Raw genomic sequence first — 24,208 nt, forward strand, 5'->3', positions numbered from 1 at the left:
GAATGGTCGTTCCTCCGTCTTCCCTGCACTGTTGTGACTGAAATTACAGGAGGGGTGGATTCTGTTGATGTGAATGTCAAAAGTATAGTTTGAAGTGGAATAGGGGATGGTGCCCACGGTGATTCAGTGAAACGCAAAGGTTACTTTAAGAGATCCCTTTTTATGTTTTTACGTTTAAACGCCCTTCGTGTTTGACTGATGGTTCGTTGATTTAATTGTGAGTGTGCACTTTTAGACATTTCTCACAGTTGCATTGGCCTGTGAAGGATTATAAACAACACTGAGCTAAACTGAAACATGTTGGATGAAGAATAGGTGTACTGCAGCTCAGTTCAAATTAAAATACATGAGAGAGAGGACTTCTTCTTTAGCATTCATTTAGCATTAAATGCTTTTTATCCAGAGAAAGGGTATGTATGGCAAAATGCTAATGTGGACGATAATGCACTCAAATACACTTTGTGAGACTGAAGCCGCAGTGGCTCGGTCCCAAATCGAACTGTCGATTGAAGAATTGGAACGCAGCCCCCTGTTAAATAATTACTTGAGTGCAGAGCTTCTTCTCACAACTTGAAGTAAATAAATCATTCAAGAAATGCCACAGTGACGGCAGACTAAACTTTATAGTATCCACCAGATCATTCAAAATGTTCACATTAACCTACTTATTTTGCAAAGCAGCCCATAGTATTCCCAGTAGATTTTCAACTATCCTTGAAAGTGTGTTTCTAGCGTCACCGCCACCAGGACCGCGTGGTCCGACCAGCCCCGCCCACGAAACCAGTCCAACCGACCGCCCTGTGTTCCTCCGTCCTGCAGGTGGCGCTGTGCTCCCAGACCATGGCTCTCTCCCAGTCTAACCGCCCTCTGTCCTCCGTCCTGCAGGTGGCGCTGTGCTCCCAGACCATGGCTCTCTCCCAGTCTAACCGCCCTCTGTCCTCCGTCCTGCAGGTGGCGCTGTGCTCCCAGACCATGGCTCTCTCCCAGTCTAACCGCCCTCTGTCCTCCGTCCTGCAGGTGGCGCTGTGCTCCCAGACCATGGCTCTCTCCCAGTCTAACCGCCCTCTGTCCTCCGTCCTGCAGGTGGCGCTGTGTTCCCAGACCATTGCTCTCTCCCAGTCTAACCGCCCTCTGTCCTCCGTCCTGCAGGTGGCGCTGTGTTCCCAAACCATGGCTTTCTCCGAGAGTCTGCTCCTGGCGCTCCTGCTGGCCGCCGTGGCACTCTCCCGCGGCGCCGAGCCCGGGGCCCCCGCCAAGCGGAGGCCGGCCTCGACGGGGGGCGGCGGCAATGCCCTCCAGTACCCGGAGCAGGGGCTCCAGGGGCGGGGGCGCGGGGGGGCCCGCGGGGGCCAGGGGCCCCGCTCCGGGCTGCTGCCCCACCGGCCCCCCCACCCACTGGGCCGGCCCGAGGACGACGGACCCGGGCTGGAGGGGCTGGCCCCCGTCAGGCTGGAGGCGGGGCCGGGGAGGGGGCGGGGCCGGCAGCGCACGGGCGGGAGGCGACCGGCCCAGGCCGGGAGAACCACCCCCTGGGCCCCCGCAAGGGGAGGGGCCACGCCCACGGGAAAGGAAACCGGAACGGGAACCGGAACCGGAACCGGAACGGGAAAGGCGACGGGAACCGGAATGGGAATATAAACGGGAATGGGAATGGGAAGGGAAACGGGAAGGGGAACGGAACGGGAAGGGGAACCCTAACGGCCACGGGCAGCTGGGGGAGCCCCGGAGGTCGGGAGGCCGGCGGGAGAAGCTGAGAGGGAGGGAAAGGTGAGCGGTCACCGTCGGCTCACTCCTCGCCTCACTCCTCCTCCTGTTGGTTTAACGTTTACATTCCAGATGAGGCCTCACAGCGCTAACCCCCCCCCCCCGTGTCTTTGTTCAGGGCTTCTCCCGGAGCCTGCGCTGGGGTCCATCCTGAAGGGGAGGGGTCTTCAGCACAAGGCCGCCGCCTCCTCCCCCTCCTCCCACTCCTCCTCCCCCTCCTCCCCCTCCTCCCACTCCTCCTCCCCCTCCTCCCCCTCCTCCCCCTCCTCCCACTCCTCCTCCCCCTCCTCCCACTCCTCCCCCTCCTCCCACTCCTCCCACTCCTCCTCCCCCTCCTCCCACTCCTCCTTCCTCAGCGACTTCCCCCCCGCCCAGCCCCCCTCCTCCGTCAGCGCCTTCTACGGCTCCGGCTCCTCCATGGTTACCACGGTGATGAACGAGCATCCGCCAACGCTCCCCCCTGCCTCCACCAAGCCCCAGGTACCCCCCCCCCCCCCCCCCCCGCTTCTTGATGATACCCCCCACACTAACGAGGGGGGGGGGGGTCCATTAAAAACGCTGCACTGCCAAAATAAACACGAAGGCCCCCCGTGACGGGGTGAACCGGGGGGGGGGGGGGGGGGTCAGCGGGGGTTTGGGTTGCAGCATGCGATGGATACCGCGGCCGGGGGCGGTCTAAAGCCTGGCTCTCCAGACCACAGAACTCCGTTAAACCCATACAGTTACACCGACATTCTGCACCGGCCAATATGTTCTACTGCCCTACTGTCACAGGCACTGGACTCGTGTGTGTGTGTGTGTGTGTGTGTGTGTGTGTGTGTGTGTGTGTGTGTGTGTGTGTGTGTGTGTGTGTGTGTGTGTGTGTGTGTGTGTGTGTGTGTGTGTGTGTGTGTGTGTGTGTGTGTGTGTGTGTGTGTGTGTGTGTGTGTGTGTGTGCGTGCGTGCGTGCGTGCGTGCGTGCGTGTGTGTGTGTGTGTGTTGGCTATGAGCAGTTACCATAGACAGTGAGGTTCATCTAAATCAATAACATAGAAAACAATATCAAGGCTGAAGGATTTTACCGAGACATGCGCACCGGAGAGGAGGAACCACACAAAGTAGCACGGAAAATACCGAATACAAAATGCATGAAAACCATCCATGAAGAATGCATTTCTCAATGTTAACTGCTGTTGTGTTGTTACATTTACATTTACCATTAGGGCGTTAAATGGCAGAAGCTTTTATTCAAAGCGGCTTACAATAAGTACTTTTGTCAGAAGAAGGAGAAACAGCACTGTATCGCTGTCGGTACAGTAAGGATGTCCTTTAGACATTCCTTCCTTTAGACTTTAACTGAATCCAAGGAGCAGTCAGTAGAGAGCCAGCTATACAGCAGAGCCCAGTGTTCCCCCTCCTCCTGTTGAGCTGACACCCTGTCTCAGCCTCCTCTCATCTCGGCTGGCTGCGGGCTTCCCTGCTCCAGCACAGACCTCACTAAATCAAGACCCCTTCTCCTGTTTGGAAGAAATAACTACTGTGCAAGATCTATATCGTCATTGAACCAGAAGCTATCCGTGGTTAAGTAAAGGTTGGTGTGTTTGTAGAGAAACTCAAGCACATTATTTGTTCTCCCTCATTAATGTTAATATGTTCTGCCTCATAAAGGACTCAGGACCGGTTTCCCTGGAGAGGCCGGGCCTGTATTAATGGGGCCTGGGTCTAAAGGGGAGGTGAGGAGGGAGGGGGGAGGGGCAGCCAGGGGAGCAGGTCCTGCGTGGGAACGCTTCACTCACTGGGGACTGGGTGCTCCAGGTCCCTGAACTGGAGGATATGAGTTCAAATGGAAATTAGTAAGAACAAACACAATTGTACTTGAAAGGTACTGACCATTAAGTCAGGCGATCAGTGCATTGAGGTCTGTGTGATATGCTCGTATTGTGTTCTGAGCTCTGGATCAGTTATCACAACCACTGCACCGTATCACAGTTGCTCTTGTTAATGTGTGCCTGCCTATGGCGTGGATGTACTCCATTAGATATTGCTACAAAGTGGGGACTTGGTGTATTTTGCTTGGTCTGTTTGTTGTGTCCTCTGATGTGTAGACTTAGGTGCATGTAGCGTGGTGTTATGTTCGCCCTGTTCGACCGTGTGTGTGTGTGTGTGTGTGTGTGTGTGTGTGTGTGTGTGTGTGTGTGTGTGTGTGTGTGTGTGTGTGTGTGTGTGTGTGTGTGTGTGTGTGTGTGTGTGTGTGTGTGTGTGTGTGTGTGTGTGTGTGTGTGTGTGTGTGTGTGTGTGTGTGTGTGTCCGTCCTCCGAGCGTCGTCAGATATTGACCGCCTGATTGGAAAAACAAATCTCCGGGGGAGCGGGGAACGCCGACACCGGTGACGCCGCACGGGTTCTTAATTAACGTTCGATCCCTTCGTCGGCGCTAAATGAGCTCGGCTCATTAATGTAACGGATGTTCTCCAACCTTCTGAGGGGCGAGCGAATGAGCACGGTCGATGTTCATGAGCAGCTCAGCTTCGCTCGCGTGTTTTTGATGGATAATTTGTCCGATCTTTCTCGGGTTTTCCCGCGGGGGGCCATTGTGCGGGTTTCCCCGAATGATTTATGTTTTGCGGCGTTGTGAATTTGTTTACTTTGTTTGAGGATGTGGAAGGTTGTGGGTGGCTTTCTTGGATGGAGTTAATTGCTGAAGGTTATGGCTGAGTGGTTCACTACCTAACTAGGTACATCGATTACATTGATCGGTTCGCCAAACTGAGCGTTGATATTGCTATAAATGTCTGGTAGAACGTAAACATTAAATCTGTAGACTTATGAACATCGTTGCTTGTGGATAACAGTATTTTTCTCTTCCTGCTACATTATTTTTCAACAGCAGCTTTTAAGTTAATATTTCAGTGAGGTCAGTACATTTTTACAACAATGAAATAGTTTCCATCGAGGTAGATAGCAGGCAGACATTAAAGCAAACCACACCGAATCGCTGGAGATGCAGTTTTCAGACTTCTTTTGCAAAAGAGAGTCTGAATATTTAATCGGAGCTAAACCACACTTCCATTCTACGGTTTTGAGGAACAGTGGTCTGCAGACAGCGGTGTATATACGGTATATTTATTGAGCTTTTGTTCCTCCTCAGAAAGCAGCTCCGGTGAAGGGACAGGGCGAGGTGATGCCCACCCTAGACATGGCGCTGTTCGACTGGACGGACTACGAGGACATGAAGCCAGTGGACTCATGGCCGCCCTCCAGGAAGAAAGGTACCCCCACCTCCCCGGAGATCGCAGGCTGAGCGGAGAATCACAGGGTCAAACTCTCATTTGATTAACATTTAATCATATGAGATGTCAACAGCATGGCCAGCATCCGATTATACTAAAATACAAATTAGAGTCTCTATTATATTTTGCGATAAATCAAAAGTAGTGGAGGGTACATTTTAAAATCTATAGCATGATATTTTAAGAATAGTTTTCAGCCGGTGTTTGATAGACACATTAGGAAAACTAAAAAAATTGCTTGTATGAATTCATGTCACATGATAATATATTGCTTTGTTAATAGGCTATATTAACCTTTGCATTTAATTCCCAGACCTTTAAATGTGATAGGCCCATCCCTGATACAGAGCACCATCTCTATACTGTAGACCCCATACCCTTCAGTCTGATGACCTCTGGGTTCACGGGGTCAGGGTAGATCAGCTGATGCGATGCTCCTGAAGCTAGCAGGCCTTAATCATGTTGCTACGGATACCGTGAAAGAATCTCGCCCCGGGGACCGGTGTCTGACCTTCTCTCCTGTCAATCATCCGCTACCTCAACCCCTCTCCGAACCGGAAAACGATACCTCAATAAACAAACTGTAGACTGTGTGGATGTGTGGTGGTCCTTTACCTCCACCCTCGTGTGTAGACTGTGGATGTGTGGTGGTCCTTTACCTCCACCCTCGTGTGTCGACTGTGGATGTGTGGTGGACCTTTACCTTCACCCTCGTGTGTCGACTGTGGATGTGTGGTGGACCTTTACCTTCACCCTCGTGTGTCGACTGTGGATGTGTGGTGGACCTTTACCTTCACCCTCGTGTGTCGACTGTGGATGTGTGGTGGACCTTTACCTTCACCCTCGTGTGTAGACTGTGGATGTGTGGTGGTCCTTTACCTCCACCCTCGTGTGTCGACTGTGGATGTGTGATGGACCTTTACCTTCACCCTCGTGTGTAGACTGTGGATGTGTGGTGGTCCTTTACCTCCACCCTCGTGTGTAGACTGTGGATGTGTGGTGGACCTTTACCTCCACCCTCGTGTGTCGACTGTGGATGTGTGATGGACCTTTACCTTCACCCTCGTGTGTCGACTGTGGATGTGTGATGGACCTTTACCTCCACCCTCGTGTGTCGACTGTGGATGTGTGGTGGTCCTTTACCTTCACCCTCGTGTGTCGACTGTGGATGTGTGGTGGACCTTTACCTTCACCCTCGTGTGTCGACTGTGGATGTGTGATGGACCTTTACCTTCACCCTCGTGTGTCGACTGTGGATGTGTGATGGACCTTTACCTTCACCCTCGTGTGTCGACTGTGGATGTGTGGTGGTCCTTTACCTTCACCCTCGTGTGTCGACTGTGGATGTGTGATGGACCTTTACCTTCACCCTCGTGTGTCGACTGTGGATGTGTGGTGGACCTTTACCTCCACCCTCGTGTGTCGACTGTGGATGTGTGGTGGTCCTTTACCTTCACCCTCGTGTGTAGACTGTGGATGTGTGGTGGACCTTTACCTTCACCCTCGTGTGTCGACTGTGGATGTGTGGTGGACCTTTACCTTCACCCTCGTGTGTCGACGGTGGATGTGTGGTGGTCCTTTACCTTCACCCTCGTGTGTCGACTGTGGATGTGTGGTGGACCTTTACCTTCACCCTCGTGTGTCGACTGTGGATGTGTGGTGGACCTTTACCTTCATCGTTGTGTCTTTGGTTCTTGTCAGAAAAGAGGCGGAGTAAGAACCTGAGCAGCGGGAACGTGACGGCGGACTCGGACGGCCCTGAGCCATGTGACCACCACCTGGACTGTCTGCCAGGTCAGTGGGAGACGCCCTCAGGAACCTCGAGGGTTCTGTTCTGATACACTGAAGGACTGTCGGCCTGCTCCGTGGGAGACGCCTCAGGAACCCACCAGGGTCCTATTCTGTCTACACTTAACTTAACAATCAACTGAAAACTGAAATATTGAAACCTATGATGGATGTTAATGTACATTCAATATGTTTAGAATCCGTTTATACTTAACGAGACACTTCAAGGTGGGACAGCGTCCCGAGAGGTGGAGCAGGTCAACTGAATACTGCAGCTTAGGATGAGTCCAATGTGTCCTCTGACCGGCCCAGGCTCCTGCTGTGACCTGCGGCAGCACGAGTGCACCCCCCACAACAGAGGACTGAACAACAAGTGTTACGACGACTGCATGTGTGAGGAAGGTGAGTCGACAAGTCATCAAGTCCCATGTATAAAAACATGTTATCATACACGCATACATTTATTAATGTAGACGTAACTCAATGAAGTCCCCTTCATGTACAGTTCATAATATTTCCATAAACCCAGTGGCGTTGATGTATTTTCTATCTATATATATTAGAGCTGTCAGTTAAACGCGTTATTAACGGCGTTAACGCAAACCAATTTTAACGGCGTTAAAAAATTTAGCAATTGTTTTATTTTAAAAAAAATATGTTTTTTTCTTTGGCTCAAAACAAAGAAGCAGTAGCCTGACTGCTATGTTCAAATGACATTTGTTCAAAGCAGTCGTTTAATTGCACTATAGGCTCTTTTTTTGTATCGTCCTGTTTTGATCAGTATATGACAATGTTGTTATCAATAAAAAATCATTTGCACAAGACAAGCCGATGCACTTCACCATGTTGATAAGAGAATTAAAATGAGAAGAATTATAGGACAAAAAAATCAAGGGATATTTAGCATAGAAAAAGAATTTGCGATTAATCGTGAGTTAACTATGACATTAATGCGATTAATCACGATTAAATATTTTAATCGCTTGACAGCTCTATTATTAATATAACAAGAGCATAATGTGCCAGGGCAGCTCTTCTTGGTAATTGCCCCCCGCAAGGTGAGACCGCCACGCCCCGCTGCCTCTCGGGATTTTTCCGCTTCCAAGGCATTTTTTATATACGGGATGTGGGAGCGCACTCGGTAGATCCGTAGAACAACCCGCCTACCTCTGAGTCCCGCTGACGCGATATTCGTTTTACTGAAAGTTATAACCTCAATGTACATGTGTTTGACGGTATAAAATCAGTATCATCTATGTTTATTCGACAGCAACATCAAATCAAACCATCAGATTTTCCTCCTTCTCTTTTATTCTGACGAGGTCTTGCCGCAGGCCCCGTTTGTTCCTGGATGTTCCCAGCCTTGCATGTTTCTTTGTCGGTAAAGGAGCGTCTTCTCGGTGACGAAACGTTCATGTTCTTTTCATTTTCTCCCAGGATTCCGTTGCTACGCCAAATTCCATCGCAAACGCCGCGTCACTCGTCGGAAAGGTCGCTGCGTGGTCCCCGAGTCGGCCAATAGCGAGCAAGGAGCCTTCATCACGATCTGAGGAGCTGGAGGAACACCAAGGGGAGGGGGGGGGGGGGGGGGAGTATGGTGAACCCCACCCAGAGAGACATCAGCAGACATCTCCAGTGGCTCAACACCTTAAAGATGGCAGCGTTGCTTTTTACACACTTTCAAACAGAACGACTTCATTCAAGCATGCTGCCATCTTTAAGCCTGTATTCCATTGATAATAGATCATTTAAAAACATGTATTTGGTTCTGGTCATTTCAGATTTTCAGCAGTTTCATCCAATCTCCTCTTTGTCCAAACGAAGTGGTCCTACCACAGTGGTCTTTTGTTTTAAGAGTTCGGAGTTCAGCCCCTGTCCAACACCTTTTTCTACTTCCCTTGTGCCGTTTACATTGTGCCAAGTAGGGATGCACTGATAGGCCGATATCAGCCACGTTGTACATAGGCCAGAGTGTAGCAGTCGGCAGCAGTATCCCATGTTTTAGTGTTATCTCGTGAAAAAACCCATAATATTTCGTCCCATGCGACTTTGTACGCGGATAACGACCACTGTCGAAGTCGGGGAAAAGGTCAATCGATTTCGGTATTGTGACCGGTCGATAAGGACCTGATGCAGCCCCGGCGCTGAAACCCTGTTTTATTCAGCCCACCCACAGAAAACAGGAGAATCCATTCAGTACTTTATCATGGTTCCGGAACAGCTTATGGAAGATATCGAGGACATGTCCGGAATAACTTCCGTTGCTCCGACTTGATAGCGATCCCAAACACGCAGATGGGACAGTTCGGAAGCAGGATGTGACATTGAAGATGTGTTAAATGTGTAAACAAATAAATTCCTTGGGTGAAGGGGGGGGGGGGGGGGTGGTGTCTTTGGGCTTTGATGATTTTCCATGTTTGTTAATAATATGAGCAATCTATCAAATTAACAATGAACAAAATAAAAAAAACACCATATATCTAAAAAAAAAAACTAGGCTTGCGACCTCGGGAATCTTTTATTTGGTCCGATCAGGTCTCCCCGGGTCAGAGATATCAGTTCTGTCCCAAAGTTCCCAATGCTCAGATATCGAATAATAATAAAACTCAGAGGGGGAAGTGAACTATTTTTATCGCTCGGATATTATGCTGGTTATTCCAGTTGCTCCACACGTCAGGACAGACCATTAGTCCTCTCGGTTCAGGCACTTGTTGGGTGGGGAACTGAATGGGGACGCGTAGTGAATAAGGCCTACTGTGTTATCTTTCTTCCAAACCTGACTCATCTGGTGGCGCTACTGTGTTCTGTAAGCCTACTGTACATATGAATGGCTTTAATCACTCAATTTATAAGGTAATGTTTCTTGTTTATTGAATGTACTTACTTTACGTTAGAATGCAAAAGTTTGCCTGTTTGTTTTTTGCTTGACTTTATTTTATATCTCCTAATATATACTTTGTTTATACTGGGGACTCCTCATGTTTTCAGTTCAAACTTTTTACCCATGATTAAAACTGAAATAGGATAAACCTATTCTCCACTCTTTACTTCACCATGCGTGACATGACAGGTCAATTTTTTACATATTTACATATTTCCAACTATGAATTCATCTTTTGCATTTGGTGTCAGCCCGCCTTCACAAACCTAGAATTATCTGGCTAACCCTAACCATCCTGTAGAAAGGTTTTTCATCCAAGACACTAAGTGTTGCCGTCAGTAACGCAGAGTGCATTTGTTGGCAATAAACATCTAACCCTAAGTTATCGCCATCAATATTTGATCAAGAAGAGAAACGCAACGTTGCCATTTTTCTTGCCGGCCTGCGTCCTCCGTCTTCAAGATTCACAGCCAGGGGAGAACCGCAGTAGCGGTAATAGTGATGTATATATTGTGAATATTTACCTCGGAGAGCGAGAGTGAGAGACGCTCCACTATCTTGTTCTCCTGTGAATCCTGGGCCAGCAGCCAGCCGAGTGATAGATTACACCCAGAATAGTTGTCACGTCTCTCTCCGACAGAGCCAGGAAACACCTCCTGGAGACCAGCGGGAGGAGCGACCGGCGCTCCCCGCGCCAAGGAGCCCGTCTCCGGCAGAGTTTTTGACATGTGTGCGTGGCTCAGGGGACGAGAACAATAGGAGGGAGAGATGGATGGGGAACTGATGGAATAAGTATTAAAAGACCTGGCTGATATATCGGCCGACTATCTCTGTGTTGGGTTCAGGGACCTTCCTCAGCGTTTTAAAACCACTCCTTTAAGTTATAATCCGGTAACATCAATGTAGTGTCCTGTAGCAAAGCACAACTACTGTTTATCCCGTTTAATGGTGCTCTCGAGATGCTTTAAATAAAAAGAGTCCACATAATGTCATAGGTCTACATATTAAAAATATATAAAACAAGAGTCTATAAGAATAACTTAAATGACCAATTATCGAGAAGAAGTCTGTCAATATCGGAGAGGTTTGGCAGGTTTGACACATTGGAGGCTTTAAGGGCCTCATGTCCTGTGCAAGGAAACAATCCCCAAAGCTTTGCCTTTCCCCCGTCTCTCTGGATCGCCACATCTCAAATGAAGAGACATCTGTCCCCGTCAAACCAAATCTCAGTAGGCCTACCACTGTCAAAAAGTAGTATTTCCACTTTAATCAGGAGGAAATGGTACACGTTGTGCCCAGTCACATGGGAGACCGGGCCTTCAAGGTTACGGTGGAATGGAAAAGGGGGCTGTTATATCAGTAATACGAGGAGCATATTAACAGGCTATCTCTGGAGATACATGAGAGGGAGCAGATAAGAGATGTATGCAAAACCCCACTCTAGAGGGAGTACATAAAATAGACACCTATTGTATATATTATAGGCCTACTGTAAGGGAGCATAATATCTCCGACCTAATGGCTTTGGCAAAAACATACCCACATTATTTTGCGTCGCAAATTAAACACCAACATGGATTGGTTTCTATTCCTTTTCGATGACAACTTTTAAAAAACGAACCACAAAAGTCATTAAAAAAGATGAGAAGTCAATAAAACGAAGAGCGATGGAGATCCGTTGTACAGAACACAGATGTGGTGGTGGAGGTGGGGGCTGGAGATCCGCTGAACACGGAGGTGGGGGTGGAGGTGTGGTGGGGGGGGGAGATCTACGGAAGACGGAGTTGGTGGAGGTGGTGGAGGGCCGGTGGCGTGTGATCGTCACGTGGAAGCAGTCAGGCTTGTGTCACATGGTTTGGTTCGCCAGGCTCATCCGAAAGCCTAGAAGTTTCAAAGAATAGGGAGTCGGGTTTGCATTGCAGATTTGTTCATAAACCCTTAAAAAGGAAAACCTTTTAGGGGTGATCGAGGTCGATTTGGTATCTTTATTCATATAATGGAAATTCCCGCGATCAATCTTAAGGTAAGTGTGTTTGTTTGCGTCCGGCTGTGCAGCAAGGTGTTCCCGATCATTACCAGACTACTCATGTTTACCCTTGTTATTGGTCTGTTGTCTGCAACCGCTAGATTACTGCAGCTAGATCACTTCTACTTCCAACTTTTTAAATTGATGAGTTGGCTGATCTGGGGGTAGTTTCCATAAGATCACAATCGCAAACGTCCATTTGGTCAAACAATGTTTAAAATGTTAAAAAATAATAATAATGAAAGACATTGAGAAACACATTGGCGTGGAACTACAGGCTGAACACTTTAAAAGGACTATCGGTATTATTATGAGCTTTATATCTTGGATAGATGGGCATATTGGCTATAATTAGCCTATATTGTCAGTTAACCCTTGACAGTAACATAATAATATATTAGAACCAGCAAGAATTGCCACACACTGGTCAGTAAATGGTGAACTTTATGTCCAATTAGCCTGACTTGTTTTAAATGTTCTTTTGATTAGACCTAATTGTGTTTTTCCAAATACAGGCCATAATACTGGTCCACTGGCTACTGACGTTATGGTGAGTGGGCATGAGCAGGCGAATGCCAAAAGCTTTTTTCTCCTCATTTTCCTCTGGCTGGACGGGACCCTAACGTGGGCTCCTCCTGGTGGGATGTGCCCCAGCGGACGTACGGTGACCCGGTTGTTCCCTCTGCTAGGGGCTGTATGAACGGGCTGCCAGACTCCTTCGCCTGGGGGAACTTCAGTGTGCTGGCCGTGGGCCTCTGGGCGGTGGGCCAGCGGGACTCTGTGGACGCGGTGCTGATGGTGAGTCTGCTGTCCCCCCCCTCAGCCCCGAGCTGTGAGCCTCGTGTGATGACGGTACCGGGGTTTAGTGGCTAACCCGATCTCCTGTGTTTAATCGTCAGTAGGCCTACGTGACATTAATTCTTTCACTTCCACCAAAGGTCTCTCGTTAGCCGCTTACACAATTGAAGAGTGTGTGTGCAATTGATGAGTCATGCAAAGATGAAGTAGAAGTAGTTCTACACATCGACCAAATACTATCATGTTCTTCAAAGTCAAGAGGGAAAGCTTACAATTGTTATTCTTTGTATCTTTACTTTTCTTCTTTCTGTCTGTATTCTCAAACCCGCCCCGTTCCCTGTCCCTGTCCCTGTCCCCGTCCCCGTCCCTGTCCCTGTCCCCGTCCCTGTCCCCGCCCCGTTCCTGTCCCTGTCCCGTTCCCTGTCCCTGTCCCTGTCCCTGTCCCCGCCCCGTTCCTGTCCCTGTCCCGTTCCCTGTCCCTGTCCCTATCCCTGTCCCTGTCCCCGTCCCTGTCCCTGTCCCTGTCCCCGTTCCCGTCCCTGTCCGTCCCCGTCCCTGTCCCGTTCCCTGTCCCCGTCCCTGTCCCCGTCCCCGACCCTGTCCCTGTCCGTCCCGTTCCTGTCCCTGACCCTGACCCTGTCCGTCCCTGACCCTGACCCTGTCCGTCCCCGTCCCTGTCCCGTTCCCTGTCCCCGTCCCTGTCCCTGTCCCGTTCCCTGTCCCCGTCCCTGTCTGTCCCCGTCCCCGTCCCTGACCCTGTCCCTGTCCCTGTCCGTCCCTGTCCCTGTCCGTCCCTGTCCGTCCCGTTCCCTGAACCTGTCCCGTTCCCTGTCCCTGTAGCTGCTCATCGGCCTCAGCCTGACCATCCTGACGGACATCGTCCACTTCGGGGTGTACTACCCGCTGATGGAGTCCCTGACCAACAGCAGCGACGCCTTCCGCTTCAGCGCCAGCATGGCCATCCTCAGCCTGCTCCTGAAGCCCGTCTCCTGCTTCTTCGTGTACCAGATGTACCGCGAGCGCGGCGGAGACTACAACCTCCACTTCGGTGAGTAGCAGAGGGAGGAGGGGCCTTTATACATGACCTCCATCGTGGTTATTAGTACGGGAAATGGGTTGGTGTCTCCATTACATTTATGGAATTTAATATATCGGAGTGTGTGTGTGTGTGTGTGTGTGTGTGTGTGTGTGTGTGTGTGTGTGTGTGTGTGTGTGTGTGTGTGTGTGTGTGTGTGTGTGTGTGTGTGTGTGTGTGTGTGTGTGTGTGTGTGTGTGTGGTGGCCGGTGTAAGCAGCCTCACCTGGCCTGAGTCAGTCTGGCTGGACTCTGAGGCGGGCTGGGGCTACACACCTGTTGTACGTTGAGCGATCAATGTGCAACAGGTTAAACCCTCCGCACACGCTCAGGGAGATCTTGAGTGTGTGTGGATGATGGCTGGTTGAAGCGGCCATCATCCACACACACACACACACACACAAACACACTCCACAAATATACACAGCTGAGTATAACCATCTACTCTAATAGCATCAATCCCCTTTTAGCAGCGATGCTACATCCAGGAAAAAACCTCCTATGTCCACACAGAGCTCAGGTCTGCCGCACTCCGGTGCTCGTAGTGACCAATCAGAGCACACAGCAGCGAGCTGGAGCCGGGGCCTGATGCATGCGCCCCCGTCCCGTCCACCCCCCCCCTCAGCGGGGTGGGGGCAGGAGGAGGAGGGCCGTGAGCTGCACCCCTCTGGAGCCCAGCGGGGGGTCCTGTTCTCTAATGTTCTTCTTGTGGCCCTGAGCCGCGGGGGGGGGGGGAGGGGGGCACGCGGCCGTGAGCTAATTGGGTTCCAGTGAGTCTCGTTAGGCGTCGGCCGAGCCCCGCTGATGCAGATGTGCGTGTGGAGCGGGCGGCGTGACGCGGTCATGTGCTTCTCATCTGGACGCATTAAAGGAGGAGCAGCAGGACGTGCTGCGCTGAGGAGTGTTCTGGCGCCGCGGTAACGGCGCCGGATCACTGGAACATGGCCGCCGTGCTTTGACTTAAGTTATGCGTCATTACAAATTACAGTTAATGAACGGTGTGTTCTGTGAGGGATAATGTATAGAACGCCGGTCATTATCGAGAAAATAAGCCCCGACAGGGCGAACAGGACGCAGACGCGCAGCGGAGGTGTCCTGCTTCGCCCTGAAGGGGCTTATTTTTCGATAATGACCGGCGAAGTTCTATACATTATCCCGCTTATTACACGGCTACTTCCCAAAACGAAACAATTTATTTACAATGTATTTGTTACCAGCATTCATAGTGTTGATCAGCAGAGAAATAGTCCGCCCAAGACGTTGACGTCGTCGCTTAGCAACCGACAGCGCTTGGGTTGATACATATCCCGCTTATTACATTGACAAGTTACCGGACTACGTGCGGCGTGGTACCAAAGTCCTTTTGTTTACCTTGACAGCGGTCATTATTCATCCGTTACCAATGAATTATCCAAAAATAATTGACCGCCGGAAGTTGTGAAGTGCCCATGCAAGTGAACGGAACGTTGAAAAGACCCGTGTAATAAGTAAGGAATAATCACCGAGAGGCCGGGCAATAAACAGTTTGATATGCCCGGCTCGTGGACGGCTTACCGCCCGAGACGAAGTCGAGGGCGGTAACCTTCCGCGAGCCGGGCATATCAAACTGTTTATTGCCCTGCCTTGAGGTGATTATTCCGTTTATTCTACTTCGCGCCGGCCAACATAATAAAACAATTTATATACTTTAATAATTAGCCTTTTTCTTATTCGTATTGCATGCTTATTAAATGTATGCTCTGTTTAATTCCATCTCCCTCGAAAAGTAGTTCCCTTTAGAACTACGGTGAATAACGTTAGCTCAACTGTAGGTAACGCGTTTCTATAGCAACCACACAAGGCTGGATCTGATCTCACTAGTTTAACAACGTAGTTGTTACATTCGTATCAAGTAAGCTTTAATGACGATCGATCAAACATGCACTCCTTGGTTTATTTTTACAACGGACCTCATGTTTGGAATGTATGTGATAGAAAACGATACAAGCGGCGTATTGATCTAGGTGACCTTGGGTGTCTTGAAAGGCTCTAAAATAAATGAAATGTATTAATATTATTATTATTATTATTATCTACTGTGCTCAGTCAGCAGCAAGTAGAACCGACAAGTCAGCGGGCAATATGCCGGATTAATGCACCCCTCCCAGGCAATCAGAATCGAGCATTCTTAAATGAAGTAGAATAATAGGACATATCTCCTTTCTGGCTGATGTGTAATTGTGAGGAGAGAACGTATCGCCTGCAGCAGATGGTTCAGTTTATAGTTGAGCACTGTGTGCGGTGATGAGGTATTGGCTGTGATAATGAATCACCCGATAACGTCTAATGTACACCCGGTACACCATTAACCTGCACCCCATGGGTGCTGCAGGACGTCCGTTCTGCTGTCCATCCATCACTCTGTGTGGGGGGGTGATGGTGGGAAGCTACTTGTCAATCAGTCCAGAGCCGTTTCCGTCAGAGGTTTGATCGACCGTCACCTCTGTGTATGTCATTACCGTCTCCGTATGATGACAATGGTATATCGACCGTCCCTCTGGTTATTTATGCATTTGTTTAACTGAATGCCGCTCTCTTGTGACCGGGGCGGGCCATCCATCCGACTGACTTTTATTCTTCCTTAGCTTCAGCGCGCGTTAGTCTTTTTAATTGCAGTCTGATTGCTGAGCTGAAGCCCCACTGGGTCCCCAACGGAGACAACAAGGCCATTAGGTTTCCTGGGAGTGATTTAGTTTGTTCATCTGTACACCGCACGCTGGGCCTTGATTAGTCGTAGCCTAGTTACGGGTATCTGAATAACCTCAGCTCTGTCGAGTCCGGTTTGAACGCAGAGACTGTCCTTCGACCGCCATGCATCAGATCCTCGGCCCGCTGGTTTGTATTCGAAGCGCTGAGCGACTTGGCGTCGTGATCTCTGCCGCCGCTGGCCCCTCGGTCCTCGTGGACGGAGCAGCTCACCTGAGACGCGCGTCTGTTTGTTTCATCAACATGTTGAGATCCCCTCTGGGATTTACTGTGGCGCTGCTGTGGCCGTGGCTGGGGTGGCATGCAGAGCAGGTGCTCTCCGCGTCCCAGCGCTGTCCGCCCTGTTGTTTATGTGTCCAATCCTCTTGTCTCATGTCGCTCTGCCCCCCTCCCCCCCTTCTCTTCTCCTCTTCACTCATATCCTCCGTTCCTCTCCTGTTCATCCCTTGTTCACCTCTCTTCTGTCATCTTCCCTCGTCTGTTCTCTCTCTGCTGTCTTCTCCTCTCTCCTCTCTCCCCGTCTCTCCTCTCCTCTCCTCTATTCTCTCCTCTCCTCCTCCGTCCCCCTCTCCCCTCTCTCCTCTCCTCCTCTCTCTCCTCTCTCCTCTCTCCTCTCCTCCCCTCTCTCCTCCGTCCCCCTCTCTCCTCTCTCTCCTCTCCTCCTCTCTCTCCTCTCTCTCCTCTCCTCCTCTCTCTCCTCTCTCCTCTCCTCCTCTCTCTCCTCTCTCCTCTCTCCTCTCCTCCTCTCCTCCCCTCTCTCCTCCGTCCCCCTCTCTCCTCTCTCCTCTCTCCTCTCTCCTCTCCTCCTCTCTCTCCTCTCTCCTCTCTCCTCTCCTCCTCTCTCCCCTCTCTCCTCTCTCCTCTCTCTCCTCTCCTCCCCTCTCTCCTCCGTCCCCCTCTCTCCTCTCCTCCTGTCCCCCTCTCTCTTTCCTCCTCTCTCCTCTCCTCTCCTCTCTCCTCTCCTCCTGTCCCCCTCTCTCTTTCCTCCTCTCTCCTCTCCTCCTCTCTCCCCCTCTCTCCTCTGTCCCTCTCTCTCCTCCGTCCCTCTCTCTCCTCTCCTCCTGTCCCCCTCTCTCCTCTCCCACTCTCTCCTCTCCCACTCTCTCCTCTCCCCCTCCGTCACCCTCTCTCCTCTCCTCCTGTCCCCCTCTCCCCTCTCCCACTCTCTCCTCTCCCCCTCCGTCACCCTCTCTCCTCTCCTCCGTCCCCCTCTCTCCTCTCCCCTCTCTCCTCTCCCCCTCCGTCACCCTCTCTCCTCTCCTCCGTCCCCCTCTCCCCTCTCCTCTTCCCTGATCCCTGTCCCAGACCTGGAGACGTCGGCGGAGAGCCGTTGTACCACAGACAGCGCTGACACCACCTATTTTGGCCGGCAGTACTGACCTCTCCCCCTTCCTCCCCCCACCCCAGCCCCCCACCAGCTCCAAACAGGAAGTGAGATCATGTAGTGGACGGCTCTGACCTGTTTCTCTTTCTTTCCTCGGTATCTGTCTGTGTCTCTTTCACTTCCCCATCTGCCGTTTTTATTTTGTACATTTGTGTCATTTTTGTGTTTCCCAGCCGTCACTGCTGTATGTTCGCAGTCTCAGCTGTCTGCTTGTATTGATAACATGTGTCTCTATGTTTTCATTTCTATGAATTATTAATCCTACTTCCCTCAAGACTCAGTCTTCGTACTTTGTGTTGATTTAAAACGTGACGGGACACATGCTGAGCGAGATCAAATGATAGAGATTGAGAAATAGTGTGACATGGATTCAGACAATCTGTCTGTATGTGTCACTCTTTAAAGACATAAGTTACGTTTTAAATATGCCTTCATGTTGTTTTTGCCCGAATATTACAGCATTTAAATAATCGTCTTAGCAGATCTTTGTATATTTTGGTGTTGGAACAAATTGTGAAAGCAATCATTTAAAGAGCTGTTTTGTTTGACAAATCCAGAAGCTGACCTTGCCTGTGAATTGAATAAAAGTGTCATTCCTCAATAACACGCGGGCTATAAATAAGAGCATGATTTGATGCAGGGAGCATGGCAGTGTATGGGCTGTGCGCCGCGAGCAGCAGTTTGTATTCCTTTGTAGTTCACAGGCTTTAAGTTCTCCACATTCTGGCCGTGACTGGCCAGGGATCCTCTGAGGTTTATTATTCTATGTACAAGGTTCTCTTGGCCCAGAGGCCGAGGGCAGCGTGGGCTCCAGGATGAATGATGTCCATGATGTTTACAGCCTTCCCAACGCTCCGGCACAAATCATGGTGGCCTGAGCCATGGTGCCGGCGCCCCGTGTTCGGGGTTTGTGTGTTTATAGTCCAGGTTCCTGCGGGTTCTGGAGTAGTGGTGGACCAGCACACTGCGGGAGACCAGGAGGTAAAGACGGCTTTACTTTGGAGATGCACGGACGCTTTAATTTAACACGCGTTTGAAAAACGACCACTCTTGATGACGATGCGTTGTTGTGATGACATCATCAAAGATGGTTGGTTGATGGGTGATGAGTTTCTTAACCTGAATGCATGAAGGCTCTAGAAGACTAATGGTGCCCGATGTCCGCCGCTGGGCTGCACATCAGCGCATCGCCAGTTTGATTACATAACCGTAACAGATCAAACCCAGAGAGACCAGCATCACACCAGCTCAAGCTTTGTCGTCCCTTTATCGTATTCCGAGCCGGCTATTTGACCAAAGTTAGTATTCCTTCCACATCCAGCACATGCTTGTGTCAAGATAACAACGACTAACCGAGCGAAATGGGGTAGCGGTAGACGGACCTGAAACACGGCTGAGGAACCGGGAACGCGCCGTCCAAACCACTACACCCTCAACCCGCTCCCAGTTCACCCTGGGCACCACTCCAAAGATTGTGCTTTTAAATGGATATTAACCTGTGTGTGTGTGTGTGTGTGTGTGTGTGTGTGTGTGTGTGTGTGTGTGTGTGTGTGTGTGTGTGTGTGTGTGTGTGTGTGTGTGTGTGTGTGTGTGTGTGTGTGTGTGTGTGTGTGTAGGTTTTCCCTCCGTGACGCGCGACCGAACCGCCTACGACTCCCTGGACCACCAGCCCCCGGCCGCTGACCCCGCCCCCCCCTTCAACCAGGCCTAGGACAGCCCCCCAGCACCCCCAGGGGGACCCCCCTGGCCCACTGGCTCTTAGTGTCCATTAGCCGACAGTGGTGCATTGTGGGTGTTTTCATCCGAGTATTTTTCTACTTCCCCCTCTGTGGGGGGGGGCGAGGTAACCCCCCAGGACCACACCCCGCCCATGGCTGTTGTTTGTGAATAGTTAGTAAAATAATGAATACTGAAATGGCTCAATGCTGAAACTAGAGCATGTCCGCGTTCCCCGGCTGTGGTACTGTGTTGTGGTGTTGTGTTGTTGTTGTTGTTGATGTGGTCGTGAAGAGGCGGAAGTTTGGCTACAATCGTTGCTATTTTGGTTTGCTTCCCGTTGCTTTGAGTTTGGTACTTGGAGAAACTTTCTGTTCTGATGTCCTGAGGAAACTCAGGATCAGAGGCTGATGTGGTTTGTGTCGATGTTAAAGTTACCGTGTGTTACATTGACAACTAGCGTTGTCAATCCAACAATATTGGAGGAAGTTGCAAACGAGCCAAGCGCAATATTATATTTTGAGACGAGCTCAAGTATTATATTTTGACAATGACAAGCACTGACGAGCCCTACACTGTGAGTAAATACGCAAATGTATACATTTGCAATTTATTTATTGTTTTTCAAATTCTGAACCAGCTGATGTTGCATCTGTCTTGAAATCCGTCTGGGCTCTAAGCTGTCTCCATCTTTCAAATGCAACTCCAAGATGACCCATGTTTTAGCACAGCTCTGCTGATCAAGCGTTATCCCGAGAGGGCGAAGCTTCTTAGGTCGGATAGTATCTAGTACTATCTCCGTAGAAGCTCGTTCTATCCCAGTTGTTCCAGTTTGTTTGCTCGCTACCATTGCTACATCACCCTGTGTTGGTGTGCTCTGAGAATAGTGAATTATAAACAACAAGGTTCTGACCCGGAACAGATGGTTCTGAGGTGAATATACTGGTGGGAGCGTTGTGGTCGGAGAAGCCTGTTCAATTTAATCTGAATGTTTCATTCACCGCTGATAAAATATCGCGGTCATTTTATGATTTAGTATTTGACATTTGTTACATCTAGCTCCCTTTATACACTTGTTGTCTTTGAAATGTTGATGCAAAGGTGCCTTAAGCTAGTAATAAAGAGAAAAGTATTTCATGGTACAGCAACGTACCAAACAGGAGCAGTAAAGATGAGGTATACAGTCTCCAGGTGTGGCACTAGATGTATCCCAATCTGTTTTTATTATACATCCCACTTTTCACTCGCAACAATTGGCTGTCCAGGTTTGACCGTTCTTTTTAGTCAATCATTTGGTATTTTAAAACTTCATAGTAAAAGTATTTTAAGAAACGGTATAAGATCTATTTAATTCTTGAGCTTGCACTACCCTGTCCTGGTATTCCGATATTAAATCCTGTGTTTCCTCAACCTAGGAGTAAACAGATGACCTCCTGTCGTACATTGCGTCTGAGGAACCCTTTCGCCTGTTTCCATGATGCCCTGACTGCTTCTGTGTACAACAGATTGCTCGGCCAATTACCGGACATAGTCAGCCTTGTTTACAGTTGGTATGTTGTGTTTTGAGTGAGGTTTGAGTGTGGATGATTGTCAATCGCTGCAGCAGCTTTGGTGTATTTTTGATGTTGCGGAAATAGATTCTTGCTCCGATTGCATCCTGGTAGGAATTGCGAGTTTTGTCGTCGGAAATTGGATGTGTAGTTGGAGCACTGGAGATGTTTGCTTTGCGTCGGTTTCGAGGTGAGGTTATGGATTATTCCTCCAACAGTCACCGATTGCTCAAACCAAGGCCCCATCTTTTCTGAAACACTTGACAAACACATATTCTGTTTTTGATTGTAATGTCTCATGGCAATCAATTATCTACTTTTATGACAATCAAGTATTAGGTGTTTTTTTTAGAAATAAAGAACCACTGCTTCAAAGTATGAAAAATGGCCTATATGGCCTCTCATATTTGTATGTTTTTATTTGAATTACATTTAAAGGCCACAAGTTCAATGCTGTTGGATTCTTGGTCAGATACAAATCGTATTTTGCAATGTTCAATGCTACACGGTTAGATGGTTTCACTTGAACTGAACAAGCCCAGCTGTGAGAACACCCATTTAGCCGTCTTTTCTCTAAAAACATCATTTTTTTAGTATTCTCTATCTGTCATGTTATCAGTTTGTTTTTTACTAACATATTATTTTATTCTATTACAAGAATACATTTAATTCTTTGATGCTGGAATACCTTTTCTTACAAATAAAAGAGATGAGTTGTAAACTATCTTTGTGTTTTCCTTCCTGTTCGATCAGGTTTTTATCGATATTATCTCGATCAATGCTTGTGTCGAGTCCTCTCCTAACCCTGATTTGCATACAGGGTCACGGGAAATGGCTGATTTATAAGCTAAATTAATTGATAACCTAATCATTTAAGAACATTACCATAAATCTTTGAATGTGCTGGTAAAGGTCCTGTACATCAGAGGTAGCCGGGTGATATCTCGTTATGATCTAGTGCCGTGAGCTGCGTCAGTACTGGAGGCTATCCAACTCAAAGACACCACCCCAAACATAATACACATCCCTCGCAGATGCAATTCTCAGTATCTGTTGGGCTTTTAAACACGTTTGTGTGCTTAGCGAACCCTGAATCCCTTTGCTGATCCAACACATCAACAGCTCCTTCCCAACGCCGGGTTTTCCTGTTTCCCATAATCCCCTGGTGAACACAGGTGAGAAGAATCAGGTTTCAGGAGGAGGATCCAAGATGGCCGACAGCACCAAGGCTCTCTGTTCTGACTGTTTCTCCACCAGCAGGGACTGGTTTTACTCAGCAGGGACTGGTTTTACTCAGCAGGGACTGGTAAGAGTTGTCTTCCCCTGGATGTGTTACTGATCGCCCGCGTGCCGAGCGGCCACTCCTCCAGACGAGAGCCTTCTGCTGCTTTGTTCAGGAGGACCTTGAGGGCCGCTGGTGAAGGAACGGCTGAAACACTGAACACAATGACCATAATAATAAGGACTACTGCTGCGTGGAGCCACAAAACGCTTTTCCTCCTCACAATGCACAACCTTGCATTCTCTCTCCCTCTCCCTCTCTCTGTCTCTCTCTCCCTCTCCCTCTCTCTGTCTCTCCCTCTCCCTCTCTCCCTCTCCCTCTCCCTCTCTCTCTCTCTCATCTTAATTAAGTCTTAACTACCCCGTTAATGATTCATTCACACCAGGCCGCTTCTGAGATTAGCCGGTGGGGGCGGTGGGGCAGCAGAGGAGGGGGAGGAGGAGGAAGAGCAGCGGGTCATTGCTGGAGGCCTTGTAGAAGTACGTTTCTCTCTCTCTCTCTCTCTCTCTCTCTCCAGCGAGCGGTTGATTAATACGGCGCTGGCGGGCGGTGCCTCCAGAGGGTTCGTCGGCCCCGGCGTAGGCGCGGAGCTGACAGTCGGCGGGCCACACCTGTGAATCCCGCGAGTCAAGGACAAGCCTGCGCGCCTTTGTTGCTCCAAGCAATAAAAGAGAACTCAATTTGTCATCGGGCTTTTATTGCGTTAGAGTGTCCGTGGGCCCGGGGGGGGGGGGGGGGGGGGGGCGTGCTGTGAATACACGCAGCGGGCCCACGGCATTCGGACCCCGGGTATAATGGTTATAACGTGAAAACAATAACCGGTAGTCTCTGTAGCGAATGTATGTGGCGCACAAGGAGTCTTTATTAAGTCAAATTCAATGGGGCTTTTTTATGACGGTTTGTAATGTTATTCTCCTAAGCCTTAATAAAACCTAAATTGATAAAAGCAATATCCCCTGGCCGCTTGGTATACAGGCTGCGATGTAACAAAAGGCTTCCCACGAGACGACCACACCAGGAGAGGGATTTTTAACGCCCAAACAAACGACTCCTCTTCAAGTCTCATTCAGAAGGACGATCGAGGCTCAATCTGAAAAGAAATGCGGTGAAATTTGTACGCGCTCATTTGCCATCAGCAGCTGATCACAGCTATTAGAAGTACATCAACTCCTAATAGACGCTTGGTAGAATTGTAAATCTGCCAAGAGATCTCTGGGCTGCAGTCCAATCTTTGTAGCAGAACAATTTGAGGCGCGTGCCTTTGTCTCAGACTGCCGCTCCATCGAGCCGCGTTCACAAGCATCAGTGGACTCACCTCGACCACAGCGGACCAGTCCAACTGCTCTGTGTCCGCTGCGTCGCGTCGCTGTCTGCCTGTCGGCCCCCGGGTCGTCTTTTATTCATACACCCTCCCTTGAGTTAACTCAATACATACAGCGCGGTATATTAAATCACGCCATAGATCGAGAAAGCGTTGGGAATCGAACCGGTGACCTTCAGAGCAGGCGGCGCGTGGGGCTGGACTCCAAGCTCCCGGCCCCCGACACGGGCCCCCGACGCGGGCCCCGTGAGTCCATCATGCAGCGCAGGGACGCCGAGGATAAAGAATATTGATGTGGGGAGGCTGTCGGCGGGCCCCTGGCCCCTGGCCTCTAATCAGGCTCCCGGGGGCCCCGGGACCGGGGACCACGGTCAGAGGTCGGGTCCCACGCTGTTGAGAGGGGGGTGGTGGGGGATACATGAATAGGGTTAAAGCCTACAACAGAGATGTGCACTGTATATCAAGGAGGAAGGAGAGCACGTTGATGCATCCTCCCCTCTGCGGTTCCTGTCGGTCGGCCGTTCCTCTGGATGGCGTCGTGCCCTACCACGCTGTTTTATACATCATATAAAAATGATATATTTCCTGAAGATTAAAGATTAAAAAGGGTT

At 49.7% G+C, this 24,208-nt stretch overlaps 2 protein-coding genes and 1 long non-coding RNA gene across 4 annotated transcripts in view; all 3 read left to right on the top strand.

The window, feature by feature from the left end:
* The window catches only part of draxina (dorsal inhibitory axon guidance protein a), a 20,810-nt gene extending 10,961 nt beyond the window's left edge, over positions 1-9,849 (top strand). The window contains 8 exon segments of the mRNA XM_060069169.1: positions 1,150-1,507; positions 1,510-1,611; positions 1,883-2,244; positions 4,891-5,011; positions 6,734-6,826; positions 7,133-7,222; positions 8,258-8,482; positions 8,525-9,849. Coding sequence (XP_059925152.1) covers positions 1,171-1,507; positions 1,510-1,611; positions 1,883-2,244; positions 4,891-5,011; positions 6,734-6,826; positions 7,133-7,222; positions 8,258-8,370 — 1,218 coding nt within the window. The 5' untranslated portion in view covers positions 1,150-1,170 and the 3' untranslated portion in view covers positions 8,371-8,482; positions 8,525-9,849.
* Positions 9,850-11,519: 1,670 nt separating this feature from the next.
* On the top strand, positions 11,520-20,148 carry agtrap (angiotensin II receptor-associated protein). 2 transcript variants are annotated; one of them, XM_060069168.1, is made up of 5 exons: positions 11,520-11,724; positions 12,243-12,277; positions 12,417-12,525; positions 13,366-13,573; positions 17,650-17,992. In XM_060069168.1, the coding sequence occupies exons 1-5, from the start codon at positions 11,698-11,700 to the stop codon at positions 17,721-17,723; spliced, it is 453 nt and encodes a 150-aa protein (XP_059925151.1). In that variant the 5' UTR covers positions 11,520-11,697; the 3' UTR covers positions 17,724-17,992. The 2 variants fall into 2 exon arrangements, with proteins under 2 accessions (XP_059925151.1, XP_059925150.1); XM_060069167.1 differs by lacking the exon at positions 17,650-17,992 and adding an exon at positions 19,345-20,148 and having other exon boundaries at positions 11,524-11,724.
* A 74-nt stretch (positions 20,149-20,222) lies between these two features.
* LOC132470499 (uncharacterized) lies at positions 20,223-21,716 on the top strand. The gene is made up of 2 exons (XR_009528653.1): positions 20,223-20,519; positions 20,568-21,716. It is a non-coding gene; the product is annotated as an uncharacterized LOC132470499 (long non-coding RNA).
* The last annotated feature ends 2,492 nt before the right edge of the window (positions 21,717-24,208 follow it).

Source organism: Gadus macrocephalus, chromosome 13 (genome assembly GCF_031168955.1).
Source record: "Gadus macrocephalus chromosome 13, ASM3116895v1".
Lineage (NCBI taxonomy): Eukaryota > Metazoa > Chordata > Actinopteri > Gadiformes > Gadidae > Gadus > Gadus macrocephalus.